The 27,821-nt window shown below is 40.7% G+C and overlaps 1 protein-coding gene across 5 annotated transcripts in view; it reads right to left on the reverse strand.

Annotated features, from left to right (window-relative positions):
* Nucleotides 1-27,821, reverse strand: part of mkln1 (muskelin 1, intracellular mediator containing kelch motifs) — a 168,021-nt gene that overhangs the window by 102,323 nt on the left and 37,877 nt on the right. For all 5 annotated transcript variants that reach the window (XM_068059463.1, XM_068059462.1, XM_068059460.1 and 2 more), the window contains 3 exons: nucleotides 25,832-25,920; nucleotides 18,947-19,056; nucleotides 6,613-6,805 (listed from right to left, as the gene is read on the reverse strand). In XM_068059463.1, the coding sequence (XP_067915564.1) occupies nucleotides 6,613-6,805; nucleotides 18,947-19,056; nucleotides 25,832-25,920 (392 nt within the window). The remainder of the gene's footprint in view (nucleotides 1-6,612; nucleotides 6,806-18,946; nucleotides 19,057-25,831; nucleotides 25,921-27,821) is intronic.

The raw sequence follows: 27,821 nt of genomic DNA on the forward strand, positions 1-27,821 counted from the left end.
CATTTCCTCGAGTTTAGAAGAGTGAGGACTGATCTAATTGAAGTGACAGTGATTTGATAAGGTAGGTAAAGAGACACTACTTCCTCCAGTGGTAGAAGGAGGCACAAACTTAAAACTAGAGCCTCTAATTCTGGAGGCTATTCTGCAGCGAAATCAGGAAGCATCTTTTCACAGAAAGGATATTTCAAACGTGGAACGCCCTTGTCCGAAAAGGCTATAAATGTTGGGTCAGCAGAAATTTTCAATACTGACATCTACTGACATATTTTCTTAGATTATACCATCAAGGAAAATGAATCAACACCAGATTAGTGGAGTTCAGATACAAATCAGCCATGACCCAACTGAATGGTGGAACATGCTGAAGGGGCTGAATGGCCTACTTTTGTTCTTGCGTTCCTACCAACTGTCTTCTAATCTCAGTGAAATCACCAGTTTGAAGCAGTTCATGCTGTTTACCATTCCCACTTGAAGTTGGAGAAAAACTTTCCTTTTAAGAGATAAGCAAAACTGAAACTGCAATTGGAGATAACCTTGTGACATGATTGATAATTGGTTGGGAAGTGTGTAATATTTTAATCTTTGAACGATAGTTGACGTTATCAATTATCTAATCAATCAGGATCATCTGCAACCAATATGGTGAGCATGTTGAGTTTAATCAAGAGTTTCAGATGGGACTTAACACACGAGTTATACATCAAATACATAAAACCATGACGATCAAATACTAGTCCAGATCAAGTTGGACAGCTGGCATAGAACAAAAGAAGAAAATTACAGCACAGGAACAGGCCCTTCGGCCCTCCAAGCCTGCGCCGATCCAGATCCTCTATCTAAACATGTCGCCTATTTTCTAAGGGTCTGTATCTCTTTGCTTCCTGCCCATTCATGTATCTGTCTAGATACATCTTAAAAGACGCTATCGTGCCCGCGTCTACCACCTCCGCTGGCAACGCGTTCCAGGCACCCACCACCCTCTGCGTAAAGAACTTTCCACGCATATCCCCCCCTAAACTTTTCCCCCCTCACTTTGAACTCGTGACCCCTAGTAATTGAATCCCCCACTCTGGGAAAAAGCTTCTTGCTATCCACCCTGTCTATACCTCTCATGATTTTGTACACCTCAATCAGGTCCCCCCTCAACCTCCGTCTTTCTAATGAAAATAATCCTAATCTACTCAACCTCTCTTCTTAGCTAGCGCCCTCCATACCAGGCAACATCCTGGTGAACCACCTCTGCACCCTCTCCAAAGCATCTACATCCTTTTGGTAATGTGGCGACCAGAACTGCACGCAGTATTCCAAATGTGGCCGAACCAAAGTCTTATACAAATGTAACATGACCTGCCAACCCTTGTACTCAATACCCCGTCCGATGAAGGAAAGCATGCCATATGCCTTCTTGACCACCCTATTGACCTGTGTTGCCACCTTCAGGGAACAATGGACCTGAACACCCAAATCTCTCTGTACATGAATTTTCCCCAGGACTTTTCCATTTACTGTATAGTTCACTCTTGAATTGGATCTTCCAAAATGCATCACCTCGCATTTGCCCTGATTGAACTCCATCTGCCATTTCTCTGCCCAACTCTCCAGTCTATCTATATTCTGCTGTATTCTCTGACAGTCCCCTTCAATATCTGCTACTCCACCAATCTTAGTGTCGTCTGCAAACTTGCTAATCAGACCAACTATACTTTCCTCCAAATCATTTATGTATATCACAAACAACAGCACGGATCCGTGTGGAACACCACTGGTCACACGCCTCCATTTTGAGAAACTCCCTTCCACTGCTACTGTCTGTCTCCTGTTGCCCAGCCAGTTCTTTATCCATCTAGCTAGTACACCCTGGACCCCATGCGACTTCACTTTCTCCATCAACCTACCATGGGGAACCTTATCAAACGCCTTACTGAAGTCCATGTATATGACATCTACAGCCCTTCCCTCATCAATCAACTTTGTCACTTCCTCAAAGAATTCTATTAAGTTGGTAAGACATGACCTTCCCTGTACAAAACCATGTTGTCTATCACTGATAAGCCCATTTTCTTCCAAATGGGAATAGATCCTATCCCTCAGTAACTTCTCCAGCAACTTCCCTACCACTGACGGCAGGCTCACCGGTCTATAATTACCTGGATTATCCCTGCTACCCTTCTTAAACAAGGGGACATTAGCAATTCTCCAGTCCTCCAGGACCTCACCCGTGTTTAAGGATGCTGCAAAGATATCTGTTAAGGCACCAGCTATTTCCTCTCTCGCTTCCCTCAGTAACCTGGGATAGATCCCATCCGGACCTAGGGACTTGTCCACCTTAATGCCTTTTAGAATACCCAACACTTCCTCCCTCCTTATGCCGACTTAACCTAGAGTAATCAAACATCTGTCCCCAACCTCAACATCCGTCATGTCCCTCTCCTCGGTGAATACCGATGCAAAGTACTCGTTTAGAATCTCACCCATTTTCTCTGACTCCACGCATAACTTTCCTCCTTTGTCCTTGAGTGGGCCAATCCTTTCTCTAGTTACCCTCTTGCTCCTTATATATGAATAAAAGGCTTTGGGATTTTCCTTAACCCTGTTTGCTAAAGATATTTCATGACCCCTTTTAGCCCTCTTAATTCCTCGTTTCAGATTGGTCCTACATTCCCGATATTCTTTCAAAGCTTCGTCTTTCTTCAGCCACCTAGACCTTATGTATGCTTCCTTTTTCCTCTTAGCTAGTCTCACAATTTCACCTGTCATCCATGGTTCCCTAATCTTGCCATTTCTATCCCTCATTTTCACAGGAACATATCTCTCCTGCACGCTAATCAACCTCTCTTTAAAAGCCTCCCACATATCAAATGTGGATTTACCTTCAAACAGCTGCTCCCAATCTATATTCCCCAGCTCCTGCTGAATTTTGGTATAGTTGGCCTTCCCCCAATTTAGCACTCTTCCTTTAGGACCACTCTCGTCTTTGTCCATGAGTATTCTAAAACTTACGGAATTGTGATCACTATTCCCAAAGTAGTCCCCTACTGAAACTTCAACCACCTGGCCAGGCTCATTCCCCAACACCAGGTCCAGTATGGCCCTTTCCCGAGTTGGACTATTTACATACTGCTCTAGAAAACCCTCCTGGATGTTCCTTACAAATTCTGCTCCATCTAGACCTCTAACACTAAGTGAATCCCAGTCAATGTTGGGAAAATTAAAATCTCCCATCACCACCACCCTGTTGCTCCTACATCTTTCCATAATCTGTTTACATATTTGTACCTCTATCTCACACTCGCTGTTGGGAGGCCTGTAGTACAGCCCCAACATTGTTACCGCACCCTTCCTATTTCTGAGTTCTGCCCATATTGCCTCACTGCTCGAGTCCTCCATAGTGCCCTCCTTCAGCACAGCTGTGATATCCTCTTTGACCAGTAATGCAACTCCTCCACCCCTTTTATCTCCCTCTCTATCCCGCCTGAAGCATCGATATCCTGGGATATTTAGTTGCCAATCATGCCCTTCCCTCAACCAAGTCTCAGTAATAGCAATATCATACTCCCAGGTACTAATCCAAGCCCTAAGTTCATCTGCCTTACCTACTACACTTCTTGCATTAAAACAAATGCACCTCAGACCACCAGTCCCTTTGCGTTCATCATCTGCTCCCTGCCTACTCTTTCCCTTAGGTCACGCTGACTTCATTATCTAGTTCCTTACAGGCTTTAGTTACTACCTCCTTACTATCCACAGACCTCCTCATTTGGTTCCCATCCCCCTGCCACATTAGTTTAAACCCTCCCCAACAGCGTTAGCAAAAGCACCCCCAAGGACATTGGTTCCAGTCCGGCCCAGGTGTAGACCGTCCAATTTGTAATAGTCCCACCTCCCCCAGAACCGGTCCAATGTCCCAAAAATCTGAACCCCTCCCTCCTGCACCATCTCTCAAGCCACGCATTCATCCTGACTATTCTTTCATTTCTACTCTGACTATCACGTGGCACTGGTAGCAATCCTGAGATTACTACCTCTGAGGTCCTACTTTTTAAACTTGGCTCCTAACTCCCTAAATTCTGCTTGTAGGACCTCATCCCGTTTTTTACCTATATCATTGATGCCTATGTGCACAACGACAACTGGCTGTTCACCCTCCCCTTTCAGCATACATCAACAGCTCTTCTTCTCAAGAGAAAGGATTTGCAGAGTCACGGGGAAAAGGTGGGGGACTGGGACTAAATGCTGGTTAACCACTCTTGCAGAAAGCATGCACAGACATGATGGGCTGAGTAGCCTCCTTCTGTGCTGTAACTATTTTATAATTCTATGGCCACTCCCTCCTCACTTCACAAAGGACTTTGGTGCCCAGAACATACTGCACGAAAGAGGATGATGGAAGCTTAAATTCCATTTGATGACAATTCTCTCCAAATAGCAAAAAACAGTACTGAGCAAGTACTGCATTACTGGAAGCACTCTCTAGACAAAGACCAGACATGAACCTAGGCCTCTCCCCGTGATCTTTAGAGATCGAATGACACTATTCAAGGATGACCATGGAGTTCTTCCAAGATTCTGGTCGATATTCCCTCAACTACAGCAACAAAAAAATTAACCAGCCAAGCATTGCATTGCTGTTAGTAGGATCTAATGTGAGCAAAATAGTTGCCACATTCACCAAACAGTGACTGGACTTCGAAATAACTATATGTGAAGCAGGAATAATGGGAGTGACCTGCACTAAATTCATTAGCTTTTTCTCTTTGTGCTTGATGGTGTGGTGCAATCTTGGATTTATGAGTTTCTGAAATACTCAAATCCTTTAAAATACATGACCACTGTTTGATGTAGACTAGGTGTACAGAAGGTCATTACTGAAACAAAGTCAAAAAAAAAAAATCAGAGCTTAGTTACAGAATTCGCAGCTCACAACTGCAACAATCAGACACAAGAACAAATAAGTACTTCAGACAAAAACTGGAATCAAGTCAGACGAGAGAAATGAATCCCAGTGATAACCCTCAAATTGGAAACTAAATTCGTGGACATTTCTGTTGGGACCTCTAACAGCTAAAGAATAAAAATAAGGCTTTTTAAGTCAAAACAAACAGCAAGTGCATAGGGAGAGGTTAAAGTCATTCCAGAGCAGTTTACATCCACGCTATGGAGCACTAGGATGAGACACGGCCATTTGATCAAAACTCACCCCTCCAACACCCTAACTCTCCCATTGCTGAATAGAACTACACTTTGAATATCTATTTTTATTCCAGTTATTTGAGTAGACACATTCTGCTGAGCAGTTTCTAAGAGGGCCAGGAAAGTCTGAAGGAAAGCACAGCCAATTAGATAGACTCTGCCATGTTCAAAATATACGCAGCCATTCACTAAGCCACCCACACTTAGCTCCCAATGTACAAATGGAACTTCACACAAAATGTTCGAGCTTTGTAATGTTACGTCAATGTGTTTTGTTGAATGATAATTTTCTTTGGTCCACTGGCTGGAGATGTGAATTTGTTTTTTTTTTTAAAAAGACAAGCTGCCAGCAAAGCCAACCTTTCAGCTTATGATCACCTAATTAGCAACACTGTATCCTACACTGCAATGCTTGTAAGGAGAGAGACACAAAGTCTGCATTTCCAAGCAAGAACCAAAATCCAGTAAGTTTAGAGGAACTATCTTCAGCAAGAAATACTTTAACTGCTATGTTTGAATCACTGAGTGACTGTCATTTGACAAGCCCCTCCCCATCTGTGATTTTAAGCTCGTGTTTTTCTCTGCAAAGGAGAAGCAACTGGACTCTGAAATGAGCAGATCCGAAGTGAGGGGGGGTGCGGTCCCTTTTACTCTCTCCCTGCCTCTCCATTCCAGCTCAAAAACTTTCAAATTCTGCTGTTGACTGACTATCTTTGCCTACTTCAATTACAATCAGAAACGCTGCTGGAGGAAATCATCCGCATCGCTATCTTCAAGAGACTCACCTAACCAGTCATCTACCTCTTCAAAGTAAAAGCCTCAGGACCACTGAATTCAGCTAGAAGCCAGCCGAATCACCAAACTCCACAGACTGTATACCTGTTTTTTACGGACTCTAACTCAACAAATCTACCTTTCGCACTCTAACGTATTTGTGTGTACGTAAACCTTCGGAGTGTCTGAATGAAAGTTGGCGCATTATTTATTATTTTATTAGTCTGGTTTAGGTACAATAAAGTTAACCTTTTTATTAACTCAAGAAAACTGGTTCGATTGGTTCTTATGATCATAGCAAATAAGTAATCAACCGCTTACTTAATTGGCCAGTTCATCCACTTTAAGCAAGAATTAAACATATTGTGGTCCAACTTGGAGAGGGAAAGAGGAAAGCCCTTCAACCCCTCGTCACTTGACCATAACAGCAATGTTCATCATATATCATGCATTCTATGTGGAAACAGGCAACACTACTTTAAACAAAATCCATATCATCTATGGACACTAGTCATTCGTATCCACTCTATGCTCAACATGTTGAATGAGGAAGGTGCAAGAACTGATTTAGGAAAAATTTGCAACTTGATCAATGGCTCCATTTTCTTTGTCTGGATAGGAAAGCATTAAGACAATGGACATACTCACCATTGACAGCTTTTTCTATCAGTCCTTCACAAGCATCAAAGTCACCTTTAAGAACCAGCTTGTCATGCAGTTCAGTTAACATTGGATGTTCCAATGCAATCTTGGTTTTTTTCTGCAAAGACTCAAAGGCCTCAGTGTAGTTGTGCTGGCGAAAGTGTTTCAGGCATAGCCGAATGGCTTCTTGTTCACGGTACTACTGGAACATAAGGAAACAGTGAAAACATTTTTATGCTATGAAGTCTTAGGTCTCCATACTTGCATCGCAATCTGCCACATGCAACAACTATGAACACTAATTCATCTCACTGAAGTGGGAATCAGTCTGCCTTTTAGAACATTAGAGATATGCACATGGAAGCACATCCAAAACAGGCAGTATCCAGCTGATTTAATATAGCACTTTATTGTTACAATCCTTTGTCATACTATCATATGACTAGATACTGGGCAATGAGGGCAGTAGGTTCTGCTTACAGAACAGACCAAAGATGCAGAACCCAAGAGAATATCTAGATTAGATCTCGAATTAATAGCCACATGAATGCAGAATAAAAATGTTAAGAAGAAATCTTATTTAATGCTGACAAATAAAATTCTAAAAAGTTCCGATAAACATCTGATCGTAACTCAACAGAACAAGGTAGCCCCATGCCTAGTTTCTGTTGGCAATTTAACGCCAGAGAAGCCCCTGCCTAAATCATAGGCAGAGATTTGAAAATAATATTGTCAAAGTAAGGTTGGACAATTGTAGCATCTGGAGTCATGGTTCCTGGAGTTGGTGAAAATTGATTTTGATTTTTAAACCAGTGACACAATAGCTTTAGGACGACATGCAAAGACATAGACAGGAGGTGCGCATGTTGCAAAGTGCGTTGCTCATGTGTTGGCATACTAAATAATCAGAAAAAGTGAGCGAATATAATAACACAATTGATTTGGCTTTATACTGTAATGTTAGCTGGATAAGTATGGCTTTTAAATTGCAATATCTTTTAGCAACAGCTTTAAGGTGTATAGTAATTCTAAGATAGGGACCACTGAACTTTTGATCCGCAACTAACTCACAGCACTTGCAGATTAACCTGAAGTGTCCACTTGCTGAATGAGAGAAGCTAACTGGAAACATGTCATTGTATAATAGATCCCAAATTTCAGGGGAGCTGTAATCAATGACAGGAGTGCAAGGCCACATTTAGTGAAAACATCTAGAGTTTAGAATCAAACTAATGCTGAATGGTACAAAACCAAAGATTTCTAAGTAAAAATCTTATTTGATACAATAGCATTTGCGTCAGTACAGATATTTTTGATCAGATAGCTTAATGGGGAGCTACAATGATCTTTAGTCCAACAGAACAAGCTTGCTGGCAAGGAAATCAGCTTATGAACTCAAGTTATAGATAAGGTGTGGGTTTCAATTAGTTTCTTCTTATCTGGAGCTCTTAACTGTATAATTAATAGAAATTATATACTTAAAAAATCTGTAATAACCGGAGCTCAATGTTTCAAGAAGCTTATTGATAGAGGATTTGATACCGACAGAATTCTCTGATGAAATAATGGAGAAGGTTAATGAGGGTAATGGAGTTAATGTGTATATGAACTTTCACAAGGTGTTTGACAAAGCACCACACAGTAGACTTGTTGGCAAAGTTAAAGCCTATGGGATTAAAGGGACAGTGGCAGTGTAAGGTACAAAGTTAGCTAAGGGACAGAAAATACAATGCAGAGATGAATGTTTTTCAGACTGGAGGAAGACATACCAGAGTTCCCCAGGGATCACTGGTATACACGAATAGTCTCCACTACTCCTTTTGATATATATCAGCGACCTGGACTTGGGTATACAGGGTATAATCTCAGTTTGCAGATGACATGAAACTTGGAAATATAGTAACCCATGAGGACAGTAAGACTTCAGGAAAACAGAGAATGAAGAATTGGTGGGCACATAGCACATTAACAATTGTGAAACAATAAATTTTTGCAGGAAGAATAAGGAGGCAATATAAATGGAATGGTACAATTTTCAAGGGGGGTAGCAAGAGAGACTTGGGCTGTGTCGGTACACAAATCTTTGAAGACAAGAAAAGTTGCGACGGCTGCTAAAAAAAAATACATATGGCATCCTTAATTTGATTAACAGAGGAACAGAGTACAAAAAGCAAGTAAGTTATACTAAACCTTTCTAAAACACCAGGTAGGCCTCAGGTGGACTATTATGTTCAATTCTGGGTACCACACCTTAGAAAGGATGTTAAGGCCTTGGAGAGGATGCAGAAGAGATTTACTAGAATGAAAACAAGGATGAGGGACTTCAATATGTGGAAAAACACGAGAGGCTGGGGGTTCTTCTCCTCAGAGCAGAGAAGGTTAAGAGAAAAATGGATAGAAGTTTTCAGAATCATGAAGGGTTTTGATATGGTAAAGGAAAAACTGCTTCCAGTGGCAAACAGGTCGGTAACTAGAGGACACATTTTTTTTTTTTTTAAAAGTAATTTGTGATCTGGAATGCACTGCTTGGAAGAGTGATGAAAGCAGATTCAATAATAATAAGAGAATTGAATACTTGAAGTGAAAAATTTACAGGGCTAAGGGGAAGAGCAGGGAGGTGGAACTAAGGGTCAACACAAGCACAATGGATCAAATAGCTTCTTTCTGTGTTTATCATTCTATGATTCCAAGTGTAGGGTCATTCAAACCAAGATTCAAAATTTACTGGATGCTTCAAGCAGTAGTAACTGAATAACAGTTCACTGGCAAATGCAGAAATAAAAGAGAGAGATGTCAACTATAATGAAGCAGGCTTCGTAATTATGGCGAGGTGGACAAATAATTGCTCTCAGCTGCTGTGAACCCTCTCAACTCCCACTCAAACCAGGCCTTTAAACTACAAAAAAAGTCAGCTGTCTAAACAATTTGAATGTTTCCCCTGCTCTCAGATACTGTTGAACGCTCTCAGCTCAAGAGTACTTTAAGTCAGGCTCAGCTCACATCAATATTTTCAGTATTCAACATCTTGAACAGTTAGATTCTAAAATCATATGAATTGATTGCAGGACCGTGAGTTAACAAATGTGACATGTTTTGAAAATTGACACATAAATGCTACTCACCGAGTAATTACAGATAATTAAGATATAGCAGGAAGGAAAAAGATTCAGCACAAAGGTAGTGCATTTCAGAAATTCATAAAGTGAGATGACCATTTAAAACAAGTCAATAAAGGAAAATTCTGAAATCAGGCAGGGGCTCAGGTTGGTGTTCTGCCCCATTCAGTTCCCCATCTGAGGTTCTATGAGCAAGGAAGAAACAAGCAGAAATAGTGCCACCATCCATCAAACCATTCTGTGGCACCCTTTAGAAGCAATGTAGAGGGGTACAAGTGGGGTAATGCTGATAAATCTGAAGTGTTGAATCTAGACAACAGATATGACTAACTCAAACTTTTTTTTTCAGGTTTCTACTCAGTTCAATAAATGCAACAGTTAACAAAATTAGATTTTGAAACAATTTGGATAGCTATTACTTGGTTAATTTCTTGACCGAACTGAAATGGGCAGCAAAAATAGTTAAATTCCTGGTTTAAAAAAACCTTCATTACATAATGGATGATAAAGCCGGAGCCTTGACATGTTTAAGTTTTTGAGATGCTCCAAAGTAATACAAGTAATTACTGCAGACTAAGACAAGAATATTTAGTAACCATGTGGTGATATATCAATTACTACTTCTGTGATTAGAATACTTGGTCTTGGAAACATGCTAAGCATCATGAATTCAGTTACATTTGGTTAAATACTCCCAATTTCATGACATTTGTAATTGTCAAGTTATTTTCCCAGTCTCAAATTTATTCAGGGGAAAAAACATCATGATATATTTTGGAAGGGTCTGTATTCATCAGGGATGTAATGGCTATAGAATTCAGCAGCGCAAAATAAAAACTTGACAAGACTTTCTTAATGGCAAGTAGCAGTTGGCTATGATATACATTAATTAGCTAAAATATAAAGGAAATTCAACAACATTAATATATTTGCTATATATTTCAAAACTGCTTTCAGATGCAAATAGCATATAGTTATGAGCTTACTGAAGTGATATTATAAAAGCCTTTCATCAAATTGCCTGTTGACCATAGGCCCAAAATCTACACCATATAAAAAATAACTTGGGAGTTTTAGAGCCAGTTCCTCTCAGTTCAGCATTTCTGCTTCACTTCTTAGAAGCTACGGTTTAGGTTTCATTGACAATCACTGAAATACATTTAAAATACAACAAACTTTCCGATATGTGTCTTCTCAGCTAAGGTGGCCCTGGAGACTAAGTTCCCGCCAAACAATGCATTTGCCACATTAACATACAAACATACGAATTCGGAGCAGGAGTTGGCCACTTGGCCCCTCGAGACTGCTCCGCCACTCAACAAGATCATGGCTGATCAGATTGTAACTTCAACTCCACACTCCCGCCTACCCCCAATAACGTTTCACCCCCTTGCTTATCAAGAATCTATCTACCTCTGCCTTAAAAATATTCAAAGACTCTGCTTCCATCGCCTTTTGAGGAAGAGAGTTCCAAAGACTCACGGCCCTCAGAGAAAAAATTTCTCACCTCTGTCTTAAATGGGCAACCCCTTATTTTTAAACAGTGACCCCTAGTTCTAGATTCTCCCAGAAGGGGAAACATCCTTTCCACATCCACCCTGTCAAGACCCCTCAGGATCTTGCATGTTTCAATCAAGTCGCCTCATACTCTAGCGGATCAAAGCCTAGCCTGTCCAACCTTTCCTCATAAGACAACCCGCCCATTCCAGGTATCAGTCCAGTAAACCTTCTCTAAACTGCTTCCAACGCATTTACATCCTTCCTTAAATAAGACAACCAATACTGTATACAACACTCCAGATGTGGTCTCACCAATGCCCTGTATAACTGATCCAAAACCTCCCTACTTTTGTATTCAATTCCCCTCACAATAAACGATAACATTTTATTTGCTTTCCTAATTACTTGCTGTACCTGCAGACTAACCTTTGGCGATTCATGCATTCAGACACCCAGATCCCTCTGCATCTGAGCTCTTCAATCTCTCACCATTTAGATAATGTACTCGTTTTTATTCTTCCTGCCAAAATGGACAATTTCACATTTTCCCACATTATACTCCATTTGCCAGATCTTTACCCACTCACTTAATCTATCTATATCCCTTTGTAGCTTCCTTATATCCTCTTTGCAACTTACTTTCCTACCTATCTTAGTGTCACCAGCAAATTTAGCACCCATACTTTTGGTCCCTTCATCCAAGTCATTTATATTGTCAAGCTAGGCCCCCACCTGCCAGAAATGAGGCACATTAATTTTGTCATCAACATTGATTTTAAACTGTTACTGCAGTGAAGAAAGGACTTGTTAAAACAGATCAGATGCAGCTGGAAAAGACAGTTGCATATTAACATATGGTGATTGGAAGGACAAAGGACCATTCCCGAACACATATAACCCACGATGGACTTGGATCACCAGGTATTGTGTTGAAGAGGATCATTCCAGAGACTGCTGTAATCCAAGACGTGCTCAGACCAGTTAGTCACTTGACTAACCTGCTTGGCAACCTGGGTTTTTCTGAATTGTGCCAACAGTTTGAACTCAAGAGTGTCTGTTTGCTCTTGGACTGAGAAGATCTCTCCTGTCTGCTCCCATCTCTATCTCACAAGCCTCTGAATCCACTAAAGACACATGAACCCCAAGAGAGAAAAGTCTCCTACAGCAAACAAGGTCTAACAAGAATACTGGACCCCAACAAAAACTAGCTACAATCAAGGACTCCACAGTGAGCTCGAAGAATCGTAACAAAAACTCTTCAGAGATTGCCTCAAACTTGTCCACTTTATTTTTCTTCTGCTCTTTTCTGTCTCGATTTGCATGTGTATCACCAATGCATGCCAGCGTGGGCACGTCGTGTATCCATAGACGTTAATCGAATTACAGTTTAAGTTTAATAAATTTCAACTTTTCTTCTTTAAATCTAAGAAAGCCTGTTTGTGCTGGTTTCTTTGCCTTATATTTGGAAAGCGGTGAACAAGGATACACCAAGGGGGAGCTAAAAACACGGTGTTTAAGATTAAACCCTGTTACAGTAAGGCCAGGTGAAGGCTGAAAGGGAACCCTAGACCTCTTTTTTACCTGGTCGTAACAATATAAATTGAAAAGGTTGAGGCCCCAACACTGATCTCTGTGGCACACCACTCGCTACATCTTGCCAACCGGAAAATGACAATTATTTTTCTTTTTTTTATTCATTCATGGGATGTGGGCGTCAATGCCAAGCCAGCATTGCCCATCCCTAATTGCCCTCGAGAAGGTGGTGGTGAGCTGCCTTATTAAACTGCTGCAGTACTTGGGATGTAGGTACACCCACAGTGCTGTTAGGAAGGGAGTTCCAGGATTTTGACACAGCAACAGTGAAGGAACAGCGATACAGTTCCAAATCAGGATGGTGTGTGGCTTAGAGGGGAACTTGCAGGTGGTGGCGTTCCCATGCATTTGCTTTTGTCCTTATAGGTGGTAGAGGTTACGGGTTTGGAAGGTGCTGTCTAAGGAGCCTTGGTGCGTTGCTGCAGTGCATCTTGTAGATGGTACAAACTGCTGCCACTGTGCATCAGTGGTGAAGGGAGTGAATGTTTGTGGATGGGGTGCCAATCAAGCGTGCTGCTTTGTCCTGGATGGTGTTGAGCTTCTTCAGTGGTTTTGAAGCTGCACCCCTCCAGGCAAGTGGAGAGTATTCCATCACACTCCTAACTTGTGCCTTGTAGATGGTGGACAGGCTTTGGGGAGTCAGGAGATAATTTACTTGCTGCAGGATTCCTAGTCTCTGACCCGCTCTTGTAGCCACAGTATTTATATGGCTACTCCAGTTCAGTTTCTGGTCAATGGTAACCCCAGGGATGTTGATAGTGGGGGATTCAGCAATGGTAATGCCATTGAATGTCAAAGGGAGATGGTTAGATTCTCTCTTGTTGGAGATGGTCATTGCCTGGCACGAATGTTACTTGCCCCTTATCAGCCCAAGCCTGGATATTGTCCAAGTCTTGCTGCATTTCTACACGTACTGCTTCTGAGGAGTCATGAATGGTGAACATTGTGCAATCAACAGCGAACATCCCCACTTCTGATCTTATGATTGAAGGAAGGTCATTGATGAAGCAGATGAAGATGGTTGGGCCAAGGACACTACTGCCTACTGCTCCCGGTTAGCTAGCCAATTTTCTATCCATGCCAATATGTTATCCCCTACACCATGAGCTTTTATTTTCCACAATAACCTTTGATGTGGCGCCTTATCAAATGGCTTCTGGAAATCTAAGTTCAGTACATCCACCCTTTACCCACAGCACGTTACTTCTTCAAAGAATCCAATAAATTGGTTCAACATGACTTCCCTTTCACAAAACCATGTTGACTCTGCCTGATTACCATCAGTTTTTCTAAGTGCCCTGCCATAGCGTCTTTAATAATAGCTAACATTTTCCCTATGATAGATGTTAAAATAACTGGCCTGTAGTTTCCTGCTTTCTGTCTCCCTCCCTTTTTGAATAAAGGAGTTACATTGGCTATTGTCCAATCTAATGGAACATTCCCCAAATCTAGGAAATTTAGGAAAATTAAAACACATGAACTTGGTTGATCGGTAAATTGGCCATTGTAAATTGCCCCTAGTGTAAGTAGGAGACTGGTAGGGAATATGGGATTAATGTAGGATTAGTATAAATGGGTGGTTGATGGTTGGCACAGACTCGGTGGGCCAAAGGGCCTGTTTCAGTGCTGTATCTCTCAAAAGAAATTGCTGGTGAGGTAGTTAAAGATTCTAGGATGAAGTCCAACAGGACCAAGGAACTTGTCAGCCCGCAGCTCCAACGATTAGCACAGTACCACTTCCCTGGTGGTTGTAATTTTCTTGAGTTCCTCCCTTCCTTCCATTTCCTGATTTACAGCTAATACTGGGATGTTACTTGTATCCTCTATAGTGAAGACCAATGCAAAATATCGGTTCAGTTAATCTGCTCTCTCCTTATTTTCCCTTATTAATTCCCCAGACTCACTTTCTATAGGACCAACACTCAGTTTGTTAACTCGTTTCTTTTTAAAATATCTGTAGAAACTGGTGGCATCTGTCTTTATATTTCTAGCCAGCTTTCTCTCGGACTCTAATTTTACTGTTCTCATCAATCTTTGAGTCAATTTTCACTGTTTTTTATACTCTGTCCAATCTTCTGATCTACCACCCATCTTTGCACAATTATATCCATTTTCTTTAAGTTTGATACTATTTTTAACTTTTTTAGTTAACCACTGATGGTGGCTCCTCGCCTTGGAATCTTTCTTTCTCTTTGGTATATATCTTTGTGTATTCTGAAATATCCCCTTAAATGTCTGCCACTGCATCTCTTTTGACCTATCCCTACTTTGCCAGTTCACTTTTGCTAGCTCTCATGCCCTCATAATTGCCCTTATTTAAGTTTAAAATACTCGTCTTAGACACACTCTTTTCTCCCTCTAACTGAAAGTAAAATTCAATCATATTATGATCACTGCTGCCTGGGAGCACCTTCACCATGAGGTCATTAATTACCCCTATCTCGCTGCACAATACCAGGTCTAGTATAGCCTGCTCTCTGGTTGGCTCCAGAACGTGTTGTTTTAAGAAACCAGCCCGAAAACATTCTATGAACTCCTCATCTAGATTACCTTTGTCAATCTGATTTTTCCAGTCTACATGTATATTAAAATCCTCCATGATTATTGCCATACCTTTCTGACAAGTACCCATTATTATTTCTTCCTTTGTACTCCGTCCCACCATGTGGTTACTGTTAAGGGGCCTGCACACCACTCCCACAAGTAACTTCATGCCTTTATGATTTCTCATCTCTCCCCTAACTGCTTCTACATCCTGCTCTTCTGAACTTCAGTCATCCCTCTCTATTGTGCTAACACCATTAATTAACAGAGTCACCCCTCCACCTTTTCCTAGCTTCCTGTCCTTTCTAACTGCCATATACCCTTCAATATTCAGGTCCCAATCTACGTCATCCTGCAGCCATGTTTCTGTAGCGGCTAACAGATCATTCTTCTTTATTTCTATTGGCGCTATCAGTTCCTGGGTTTTGTTTTAAATACCAGGTGCATTCAGATATAGAGCCTTCAGTTTTGTCCTTGTATTATTTTCGTAACCTCTAGCCTTGTTTGCTGATTTACTCTTAGATTTGTACTCACTGTCCCTTCCTGCCACGGTCTGTTTAGCTTTTCCCACATTAATATCTTTCTCACTTGCCTTGTCTCGACTCTTTGATTTACCATAGCTTCCCAAATTTGATCCCTTGCCCCCACTATTTAGTTTAAAACCCTCCCCACTTCCCTAGTTACGTGGCTCGAGAGAACACTGGTCCCAGCATGGTTCAGGTGTAGACCGCCCCAAGGATACAGTCCCCACATTTCCCAGTACTGGTGCCAGTGCCCCACGAACCGGAACCCACTTCTACCACACCAGTCTTTGAGCCATGCATTTATTTCTCTAATCTTACACGCTCTACTCCAATTTGCACATGGCTCAGGTAATAATCCAGAGATTACCTTTGAGGTTCTACTTAATTTTTTGATTTTTTTCACAGGACATGGGCATCGCTGGCTAGGCCAGCGTTTATTGTCCATCCCTAATTGCCCTCGAGAAGGTGGTGGTGAGCTGCCTTCTTGAACCGTTGCAGTCCATGTGTGCTAAGTACACCCACAGTGCTGTTAGGAAGGGAGTGCCTAGTTTCTCATACTGACTATGCAGAACCTCTTTCCTTGTCCTACCTACATCATTGGTACCTACATAGACCAAGACGACTCAATCCTCCCCCTCCCACTGTAAGTTCCTCTCCAGCCCTGAGATGATGTCCCGTACCCTGGCACCAGCCAGGCAATACAGCCTTCTGGACTCTCACTCTTCACTGCAGAGAACAGTACCAATCCCCCTCACTATACTGTCCCCCTACTACCACTGCATTCCTTTTTGCTCCCCCAACTTGAACAGCTTCCTGTACTATGGTCAGTCTTTTCATCCAGACTGCAGCCCTCACTCTTGTCCATACAAGCTGCAAGAACCTCAAACTCGTGCTCAATTGCAAGGGAATGCAACTCCTTTATTCAAAAATGGAGAGAGAAAGAAACCAGGATACTACAGGCCAGTTAGCTTAACATCTATCTTAGGGAAAATGTTAGAAGCTATTAAATATGTTATAGCAGGGCATTTAGAAAAATTCAAGGTAATTAGGTAGAGTCAACATGGATTTGTGAAAGGGAAATCATGTTTAACCAATTTATTGGAGTTCTTGGAGCGAGTTACATGTGCTGTGGATAAAGGAGAACCGGTGGATGTACTGTACTTGGATTTCCAGAAGGCATTTGATAAGGTGCCACATTAATGGTTATTGTTGAAATAAAAGCTCATTGTGTAGGGGGTAACATACTGGCATGGATAAAAGATTGGATAGCTAACAGGAAACAGTAGGCATAAATGGATCATTTTTTGGTTGGCAAGATGTAACGAGTGGTGTGCCACAGGGATCTGTGTTGGGGCCTCAACTTTTTACAATTTATATAAATGACTTAAGATGAAGGGACCGAAGGTATGGTTGCTAAATTTGCTGATGACACAAAGATAGATAGGAAATTAACTTGCGAAGAGGACAGAAAGGGGTTACAAAGGGATATAGATAGGCTAAGTGAGTGGGCAAAGACCTGGCAAATGCAGTATAATGTGGGAAAGAGTGAAATTATCCACTTTGGCAGAAAGAATAAAAAATCATTATCGAAATGGTGAGAGATTGCAGAGCTCCGAGATGCAAAGGGATCTGGGCGCTCTAGTGCATGAATCGCAAAAGGTTAGTATGCAGGTACAGCACGTAATCAGGAAAGTTAATCGAAGGTTATCGTTTATCACGAGGGGAATTGAATACAAAAGTAGGGAGGTTATGCTTCAGCTATACAGGACATTAGTGAGACCACATCTGGAGTACTGCGCACAGTACTGGTCTCCTTATTTAAGGATGTAAATGCGTTGGAGACAGTACAGAGGTCGTTTACCAGACTAATATCTTGAATGGGCAGGCTGTCTTACGAGGAAAGGTTGGACAGGCTAGGCTTGCATCCCCTGGAATTTAGAAGAATAGTAGGCGACTTGATTGAAACATACAAGATCCTGAGGGGTCTTGACAGGGTGGATGTGGAGAGGATGTTTCCCCTTGTGGAAGAATCTAGAACTAGGGGTCACTGTTTACAAATAAGGGGTCGCTCATTTAAGACAGAGATGAGGAGAAAATTTTCTCTGAGGGTTGTGAGTCTTTGGAACTCTCCCTCAAAAAGTGGTGGAAGCAGAGTCTTTGAATATTTTTAAGGCAGAGGTAGATAAATTTTTGATAAGCAAGGGGGTGAAAGGCTATCGGGGGTAGGTGGAAATGTGGAGTAATATCAGTTCAGCCATGAACTTATTGAATGGCAGAGCAGTCTCGAGGGGCCGAGTGGTATACTCCTGCTCCTAATTCATATGTTCGTATGTTAAGGGCTGAGGTTCCTCCACTCCTATCTTCTTGATCCCTTTATCTGGCTGACTTGTAGTCGCACCCTCCTGTCCCTGACCACTGACCAAAACAGATGACCCTATCCTAAGGGGTGTGACTTATGTATTGCAGTATCTACTGCTTGGCCTCCAGCTCAATGACTGAGCCGAAGCTCCTCATGCTGCAGACACTTAGGACAGACGCGGCTGCCATGGATTGCCATAGCATCCAGGAGCTTTTCATAATGCAGCCGTGACACATCATCTGTCCTGCCATCTTTATTGCGTTAATTTAATTTAATTTAGTTTTTCTTAATTAATTTGTAGTTCCCCTCCTTACCAAACTCTGTGCCCACCAGCAGCACTCAGTGCAGACAAGCAGCACTGAGTCCCGTGAATTAATACTCTTTGAAAACAATGTGTCAGCTTTGCTAGAGCTCAGAAACCAGTTTAAGCTAGCTACAGCTACTCAGAGAGCTTGGTTAAAACTGTAAGAAACTGAACTTGCCTCTTAACTTGAACAGTAATTTTAGTTAATTGCTAAATGTAAACAAAAGAAAAACCAGCGTCAAGAAATTAACCCTTAAAATCCCCTTACTTACCAAACTTCCTCCTTCACACTCTGTGACCACCAGCAGCACTCAATGCAGTGAGCTTTTAAATTTAGTGTCAGTATAACCTTTAAAGTGAAATAAAACATCTTACATAAAATACAATACAGTATGCCTACCTTGCTGTACCAGTTAAGGCATGGTTGCACAATGTCTGGTTCGTCTATCCCATGTAGTTCAACATACCAAATGCTGAAGTTAAAGCTAGGACCCCAGGACATTAAGGGAACTATAAGAAAAGATGGAAAAATGTTTAAGGACTATTTTTGGATATGCCTAAACTAATTTTATATCACCTCAAAAACAGCCAATACACAGAAATGTTTTTTTCTATGCACTCAGATTATCATGATATATTGGGTTTAAAGCTGAAATGGTAATAAACATGGGATTGAATAGAGAATAAAGTAGAGGGAAAACAAACACCAGTATGTTCAACAATGCAATGCTTCCTTATAGAACAAAAAAGAAAAAGGGTTAAATATTAGGTCACTGTAGAAAAAGGCATCATGACCTTCACTTTCATACTAAATGTAAACTGAAAGGTTTCCCACCATCTCCAGACGGGCACTGTACAGGTCAGCATTAATGAGGAGCTTTTCATAAATATGTATTTTGCTTCTACTGAATATTGGTAACAGTTAGCTTTAAAGAATTTCAGATTTTTATGTTCGGAGTCTTGTGCTCTTCAAATAACAGCTTTAGTCTAGTTCTACCAAATATTATTAACTGCGCATGCTCTTCAAGGCTAAGATTATTAAATGAAACCATTTGTCAAGCACAAGATTTTGTGATCATTAATGACTGACCAAGACTATCTATATATAGGCTGGGACAAAATGCACTACTAGTTTACATCACTCATTGAGCATTAATAAACCAGTACACCATTTTTTGTAATTTGAAGGTTAAAATTACAATGGACAATAGCAATAATGAAGTTATAAAATATTGATGCTTGGTACATTTCCAAATTGAGTTTTAGGGACCAATTCCAATAACCCATTTAAGTCTTGGCCTGTAACAAAACAGGTGATACCGCCCAACAGTATCCATATAAAAAAAATGCCAGCAATAGGGGGCAGCCGAGGCGAGACACTTGACAAAGTCGAAACTGCAAGTTTATACTTCCATGGTGGTCTGACAATCAAATCTACCAGTTTCAATGCAGGCTTCAAAAGGTTATGTTCCGAAAAGGAACAATTTGATTCCAGTACAGTACTTCTAAATTGACAGGAACATCCTGTTTTGAAATCCTCTACTGAAAAGAACATTCATTTTCATAATTCTTGTTTTTTAACCCTCTTTAAGTCACTATCTGGAACGTGTAACAATAAATCTGTCTGCACTTTTAATTTTAAAATTTGTCCACTGATCCACTCTCCAATTTACAAATGCTGACACTGGGTAATCAGCACTGAAGTATTATCACTGCAAATTTGACTCAATGTTTATAAGAAGGAAACACAATGGTCCAAAAAGCACAACTGCCCACAGCTAAAACCTGAATTGGTTTTCACTAGTTCTTGGTGAGGTCTGCATAGGATCCCAAATAGGAGTGAAGAATCTCTCTTTCCATTTGGGGTAGTGGAGGGAGCGAGGAGAAGTAAAGCAGGCAATGACTTAGAGCACATCACAGAACAATATAGCCAGCAGCGATGTATTGAACGTGAACGGCTGCAACTCTTAACTGAAGGTGAACTGAAAAAGGCTCAAAAGTTCAAAGGGAAGGCAGGGAAAAATGAATGAAATGGAAAAACATGACTTACTTGAGAAGCAGAGAGGCAAAAATATAGCCGAATAAACTACTTTATCTTATAGCATACAAAGTAGGATAAACAACATTTTTAAAACACAGGAGATGCAGTCAAGGCATATCTTTCCCCAAAACCGGCATGCAGTTTATCAAGATACAGTCTTACTACATTTAAAAATTGAAAAAAAGACTTAGGTAAAATATATAAAAGCTGTAAATGGAATAAGTCAAATTTTAGGCTGAAATCCTTCATTTCTTGTGAGCTCCAATGCTTTATTCTCAACCAGCTACCAAAGTGCAATTTTCAGCATCAGCTTTTCCCTTACACAACTATCTGCCAGAACCAGCCTTAGACTTCTCTTTCATGCCGATGCTCACTTAAAATAATCTCCATACTTAATACAGTTAATTAATGGAAGGAATGATGGAAAACATCTTAAAGGCTTCATTTTGTGATTATATTGATTGGATCCTTCAGCCAATTTATTACAATTAAAAATGTAAATGTGAAATGAAATTGAATTAGTTTTGCCTCACCTTTCAATGTCATAAAAGGTCAAGATGAACTTTAAGCCAAACAGTAATAATGAGTAATCAAGTTCTGAATATTGATGGACAACTATAACTCATTGTTCATCCTCTAAAAAAAAGTGTATTAATTTAGTTGAATATCGGGATGATAAAAGTTGCAAGTTAAATTAATTGTACATGCGTATAAAATTATACATTTGATGGTACCTTTTCTATAAACATCCGATAGTTAATAAGAGGACTTGTATTATTCAAACGATGGCCATATTATGACAGATCGAATCCAAATTAAGTTATGATCGAAAATGAGAAAATTAACAACCAATTTCAATTTGATGTGTTCAGTTAAGTCGAGACGAAATTCAGCCTCAAAAGTTATGGTTGTGACAGAGAGGAAACTTGTTCGGTTGCCCCACTGTGCTGCACCCTCAATATCCTCCATGAAGTGCAATCCACATGTACCTGTATAGCGCACCCTGCAATACAGAGGCACACAAATATTGAGATTCCAAAATTTCCTAATCTGGAATGTAAGCATGAACGTAACGAAGTAAAGGACTGTTGTCCATACAGCGCACTGGAGGATTTCAAGTTAGTTCCAAAACTCAAAAAAGCTTCAATTATGACTTGAACTGTGAGTTAAAAAAAAACTTACAGCTGGCAGAGACATCATCTTTTCTATGGCAAAGTTCTAAGCTATCTATGACCAGGTTTGTTATAATTGAAGACTGCATCTGAATAAATCAATTTCTTAAATTGAAGGGGCATATAGCAGAGGTTCTGACCAATATTCTGGGAACTGGATGTTCAAACAATACACATAATTCACCTGCATGGGCGGCACAGTGGCGCAGTGGTCAGCACCGCAGCCTCACAACTCCAGGGACCCGGGTTCGATTCCGGGTACTGCCTGTGTGGAGTTTGCAAGTTCTCCCTGTGTCTGCGTGGGTTTTCTCCGGGTGCTCCGGTTTCCTCCCACAAGCCAAAAGACTTGCAGGTTGATAGGTAAATTGGCCATTAGAAATTGTCACTAGTATAGGTAGGTGGTAGGGAAATATAGGGACAGGTGGGGATGTTTGGTAGGAATATGGGGTTAGTGTAGGATTAGTATAAATGGGTGGTTGATGTTCGGCACAGACTCGGTGGGCCGAAGGGCCTGTTTCAGTGCTGTATCTCTAATCTAATCTATATGCCGAAAACAGAAATGTCAACAAGCCCGAGCTCCACATTATTTCAGGAACTGGTTAACAGATGCTGCAACACTGCAATACTGAACTACGAACATATGAGAATCTTAACCAGGAAAGCTTGATGAAATGTACTTTTTCATCCCTGATCAATACTAAAACCACACTTTTTTTTAATGGTTTGCATGAAACAGAATGTTTCAAACAGTTGAAGAGAAATTCCCAGTGGTTCAACAGGTATATATCAAACAGTACAGCACTAAAAAGACAAGGGCCCGAAATATAACCCAGTCTGTGTTGAATTCATTGATCTTGGCTCCAATAGTGGGGGGCCTCACAATTGTGGAGGTAGTTAAGGTAAACATCAGCCACAGTTCCCACTCCTGATTACTACTTTGTGACTACTGGATGCACGTGGATGACCTGTTCGACATTCACAATCCATTTTCTAATGTGAAAAATAGCATGCGTTTAAGAGGAAAACAACTTGCATCGATATTGTGCCTTTGATGTAAAAAAAAGTCACAAGGCATGGAAGGGGGAGGGGGTGCTGGGAATGGAGATGTCAAGCCAAAGAACAGGTAATTTGGAGAGCTAACCAAAGTTTGGTTGAAGAGGAGGTTTTAAAGTAAAGGGAGATAGCAAGGCTAGGATCAATAACAAGAGACTAAAACTGCCATGTACAAACTGTGGCATAGGCACCCTAGCCATCGAGACCACAAAGAGTAAACAATTTTCACTGGGGCTGCAAGTTTTTACTCCGCTTGTCTTATTTTCTGCTCGACAGCTAATAAAAGATCCATGGTCACACTTGAGAGTCACAAGCTGGCAAAAGTGTGAAATGGCGACATGCTGTGAACTGGTGCGCACTACCACAACAGCCAGTTACTACAACAGCTTGGCAAAAGGCTCCAACATCAAACACAACAGTTCACAGCGTCACTTGGCAGCTTCATGTATGGCACTTACGGCAGAACGTGCCTCTCAAGGACTGGCCTTCACAGCCATCAGCAAAGGTATGCCAAAGAGAATACACACCACCTAAATGGATTATTTGCTGCGTGTCCATTATCTTTCGCAGATGGAAGGACTTCAACTAGTTCAGTAATGCACCCTGAAATGGTGGGAGGATTCTCAATTCTTCTTTAACTTCAGATGGGATAGTGGAGCTTTGGGACCTATGATAATTAACTAAATTCAACAGTAGGTTGGTGTTTTCTATTGTATTTCTTTCTATGCTGCCAAGGGATGTAACCAATGGTCCTATGGCGATATAAAACTTAAAAACCAACAGAATAAACCATTTATGTTTTAATTGGTATAAAAGATCACATCAGAAACATAGCAATTTTTTGCTGGAGGATCAACACACACAGCAAGAAAGAGAGAGATTTAGTCCCAGACAATTTGCACTGAATTTTTGATCAACCACAAAAGGATTACATAGTTAAATAGTATCTACAGCACACAAAAGGGTCATTCAGCACAAAAGGTCCATGCTGGTGCTTATGATTCACATGAGCCTCCCACCCTTCTTCATCTAGTCCTACTGGCATACCCTTATATTCCTTTCTCTGTCTTGTGCTTCCCCTAAAATGCATCTATGATAGTTGTCTCAACTATGCCTTATGCTATCAAGTTCTACATTCTCACCAGTCTGGGTAAAGAACCATCTCCAGAATCCTCTAGAAACTTTTAATAATGATCATATATTTATGGCCCCTAATTCTGGTCTCACCCAAAAATGCAAACATCACCTCTATGTCTACCCGATCAAACCCTTCCAGTAATCTTAAAGACCTCTATGACCTGAGGTCATCCCTCAGTCTTATCTTTTCTAGATCTAGGTGCTGCAAGTCTGTTCGATCTTTCCTGATAACAGAACTAAGAAGTTATTTCTATCATTCTAGCAAATCTATTCTGCACCTTCTCCAGTGCCTCTACATCCTTTTTCTTATGGTGACCAGAACTGTGCACAGTACAAGTGTGGTCTAACCAAGGTTTAGCATAACTTCTCTTTTCTCACTGCTATCCCCCAAGAAATGAAACCAAGTGCTATGCTTTTATAAAAAAAATGGTCTCATCACCCTGTGTCGCTATTTTCAGTGATCTATCAATACCTTCTGTTCCACTACCCCATTCAGACACTACATTTCCAAGGAGTACGTGATCTCCTTATTTTTCATAATGCAACGTACCACGTCACACTTAGCTGCACTTAAGTTCATTTGCCAATTACACGCCCATTCTTCAAGTTTATTAATGTCATCCTGTATTTGTCGTAGTCCTCCTCTGTATTAACTATACCCTAAAATTTGATGGAATCTGTAAATTTTGAAATTGTGCTTCCGATTTCAGAGTCCAAGTTGTTTATATAAATAGTTAACAGTGGCTCCAGCAACAATCCTTGTGGAATGCCACGTTTCACTTTTTGTCAGTCTGGGCAAATAGCTTTAACCCCTATCCACTGTTCTGTGTTTTGCAACCAGCATGCTATCTATTCTGCTGCTTGTCCATCATTTCTGTTACTTCTTCAAAGAATTCAATAAGATTGGCCTTCTCTTTTGCAATCAGTGCTGACTACTCTTGTGATTTCAATTCCTGTATGTTTTTTCATTTAGTCTTTTGAATATGGATATCTTGCTGACCATTGATGTTAGCAAATTGGTTTATAGTTACCTAGGCTTGTTCTATCTCTCCTTTTGAAAATAGGGATCACATTCATGCCGGTCAGTCCTCCGGCAGAATGTCCTTTTCTAATTTTTTTTAAAATATAGACACACATGTAATAGTGCCTCTGCTATCTCTTCCCTAACTTCTTTTAATATGTGCAGATGCAATCCATTCAGGCCAGGGTTTTATCTTCTGCTTAGAAGATGAAAAAGTAACATGAATTGGGGTTAATCAATTTAATAACAGTAGTCCGCCTGGAAGAAGTTGCTACAACACCAGATTGCAAAGCACAATTCAATACTAGAGGGCCAACACTCAAATTACAACAAAACCTTAGAATTCTATATACCTTGAAAAGCGAAGTCATTCAACTATTTGGAAACTTAAAAAAAAATCAAGGAAAAGTAATAGTCTTTCCATATAAACATACCCCATGACCCACTCAATAAAAAGGAGCTCTTAGTTCACAACATGCCAACATCCCTGATAAACAGGTTGCTAGTGTGGTGAGTGCCTGCCTTTGCATCACAGCAGGAAATTGGGCAAAACAAACCCTCATAAATGAAGAGTCATAATGCAAGCAAAGATATGTAGACTTTTCTCTTAAACATGTACTCGAAATGGTCCTCTGAGGAAACACAAAGTGTTCAAATTCTTTGCTAACTGTTCAAATGCCAATTTCAGCAGCAACTTACTGAAATTAGTGATTTTGTTCCATTTAAATGGCAAGCCGCTTTGAAACAGTCGCTTAAGGTATATTTACTAAATCACTATCCACAGATGTTCATACACTCGCCTTACCCAATTGCTTGTACTACTGATTGAATTAGTTTGTCTTAATCAGTAAGAGACCTTACCTATTTTAATGAAACGACAGGGGAACATCTGATCATCAATTTTGTGCTTCAAGGTGAAAGTCTCCTTGTTGTAATCATTCTTTAAGCCGCTGTGAATCAAAAGCAGGTTTAGATATCAAGGGATTAACCGCCTCCATTTGAAAACAAAATAACATTGACAATACAAATGGAAATGCTGCAAACATAGAGGTATACCATCTGAAAAGCAGTTTGTCGTTTTGTATCAAGATCTTTTGTGATAACCCTGGAGGGGATGGGGATGGAGAATGACCAAGGATGTCAACTCAAACTAGTTTCAGTATCTTGTTGCACAACAGGTCTGACCCAACAAACCAAGTATTCATTGCGTCTTGGTATCCGATTGAATCAATTTGCTGAGCTCGAGTTTATCCATTCCTCTTTCTCAAGTCCCTACAGACCTATATCGGTGACTCAATGTCAATTTCAGATTAACATGGTGATAGCAACTCTTTTTTGCATTTGAATTGCACCGTCTTTCCATGTCCAATCCACACCCTTGCAGTTTCCAATGCTGCTGCTTCTTCCTTCAAGAAGCCCAACCAGTTTCCCTCCACCACCACTCTTTCAGTTAGCTCAACTTCTTTATGAACATACAAACTAGGAGTAGGTGGTCGTCATTCGGCCCCTTCAAGCCTGCTCTGCTATTTAAGATCATGGCTGATCTAATTGTGGCCTCAACTCCACTTTCCCACCTACCCCCAATACCCTTTGACTCCCTTCTTCGTCAAGAATCTATCTACCTCTTCCTTAAAAATATGCCATGACCCTGCTCTCTGGACAAGAGAGTTTCAAAGACTCAAAACTCAGGAAAAAAATTCTCATCTCCATCTTAAATGGATCACCCCTTGTTTTTAAACTGTGTTCCCTAGTTCTAGTCTCTCCCATAATGGGAAACATCCTTTCAGTATCCACCCTGTCAATTCCCCTCAGGATCTTGTATGTTTCAATAAGATCACCTCTCATTCTTCTAAACTCCAATGGATACAGGCCCAACCTTTCTTCATCAGATAACCCCCCCCCCACCCCCGGTATCAGTCAAGAGAACCTTCTCTGCACCGCCTCTAATGCATTTATATTCTTTCTCAAATAAGGACACCAAAATTGTATACAGGCTCCAGATTTGGTCTCACCAATACCCTACACAATTGTAGCAAAACATCCCTTTGATATTCCATTCCCCTTGCAATAAAAGACAACATTCCATTTGCCTTCCTAATCACTTGCTGTATCTGCAATTCAACCTTTTGTGATTCGTGTATGAGGACACCCAGATCCCTCTTTACCTCAGAGCTCTGGAATCACTTTCCATTTCAATAATATGCTGCTTTACTATTCTTCCTGCCCAAGTGGATAACTTCACATTTTCCCACATTATAGTCCATTCGCCAAATGTTTGCCCATTCACTTAACCTATCTGTATCCCTTTGCAGACTCCTTATGTCCTCTTAACAGCTAACTTTACTACAGTTGTGTCATCAGCAAATTTAGCAACCATACATTGTCAGCTTAAACAATCGCTCATTTCCCTCCACTTCATCCCTCCAATAAAAAGGCTGTCACCATAGAAATCGACAGAGTCATATAACCCAGAGAGGCCATTAGGACCACTGTACCTGTGCTGGTTCTTGTGAGAGAATTATACAATCAGTCCTACTCCCCAACTCTGCCAATAAAACCTGCAAACAACTTCTATGAAATATATAACCTTTTAGAAGAGGCAACTGGATTTGCTTCCACCACCCGATCAGGCAGTGCATTCCAGCATACCTCAATGCATTTTTTAAAAACATTTAATTTTCCCTCTGTTCTTTTTACAAATGATCTTGTACCAGTGTTCTCTGGTTACCTCACTTCCTGCCAGTGGAAACAGTTTGTCCCAAACTACTCTATCAAACCTCTCATGATCTTAACTAACTGGATGCCAACATTATATCCCAGTCCTGTTTTGGACTCATTGTTGATTTTCTGG

The sequence above is a fragment of the Heterodontus francisci genome, chromosome 27 (assembly GCF_036365525.1).
Source record: "Heterodontus francisci isolate sHetFra1 chromosome 27, sHetFra1.hap1, whole genome shotgun sequence".
NCBI classification, from domain to species: Eukaryota; Metazoa; Chordata; class Chondrichthyes; order Heterodontiformes; family Heterodontidae; genus Heterodontus; species Heterodontus francisci.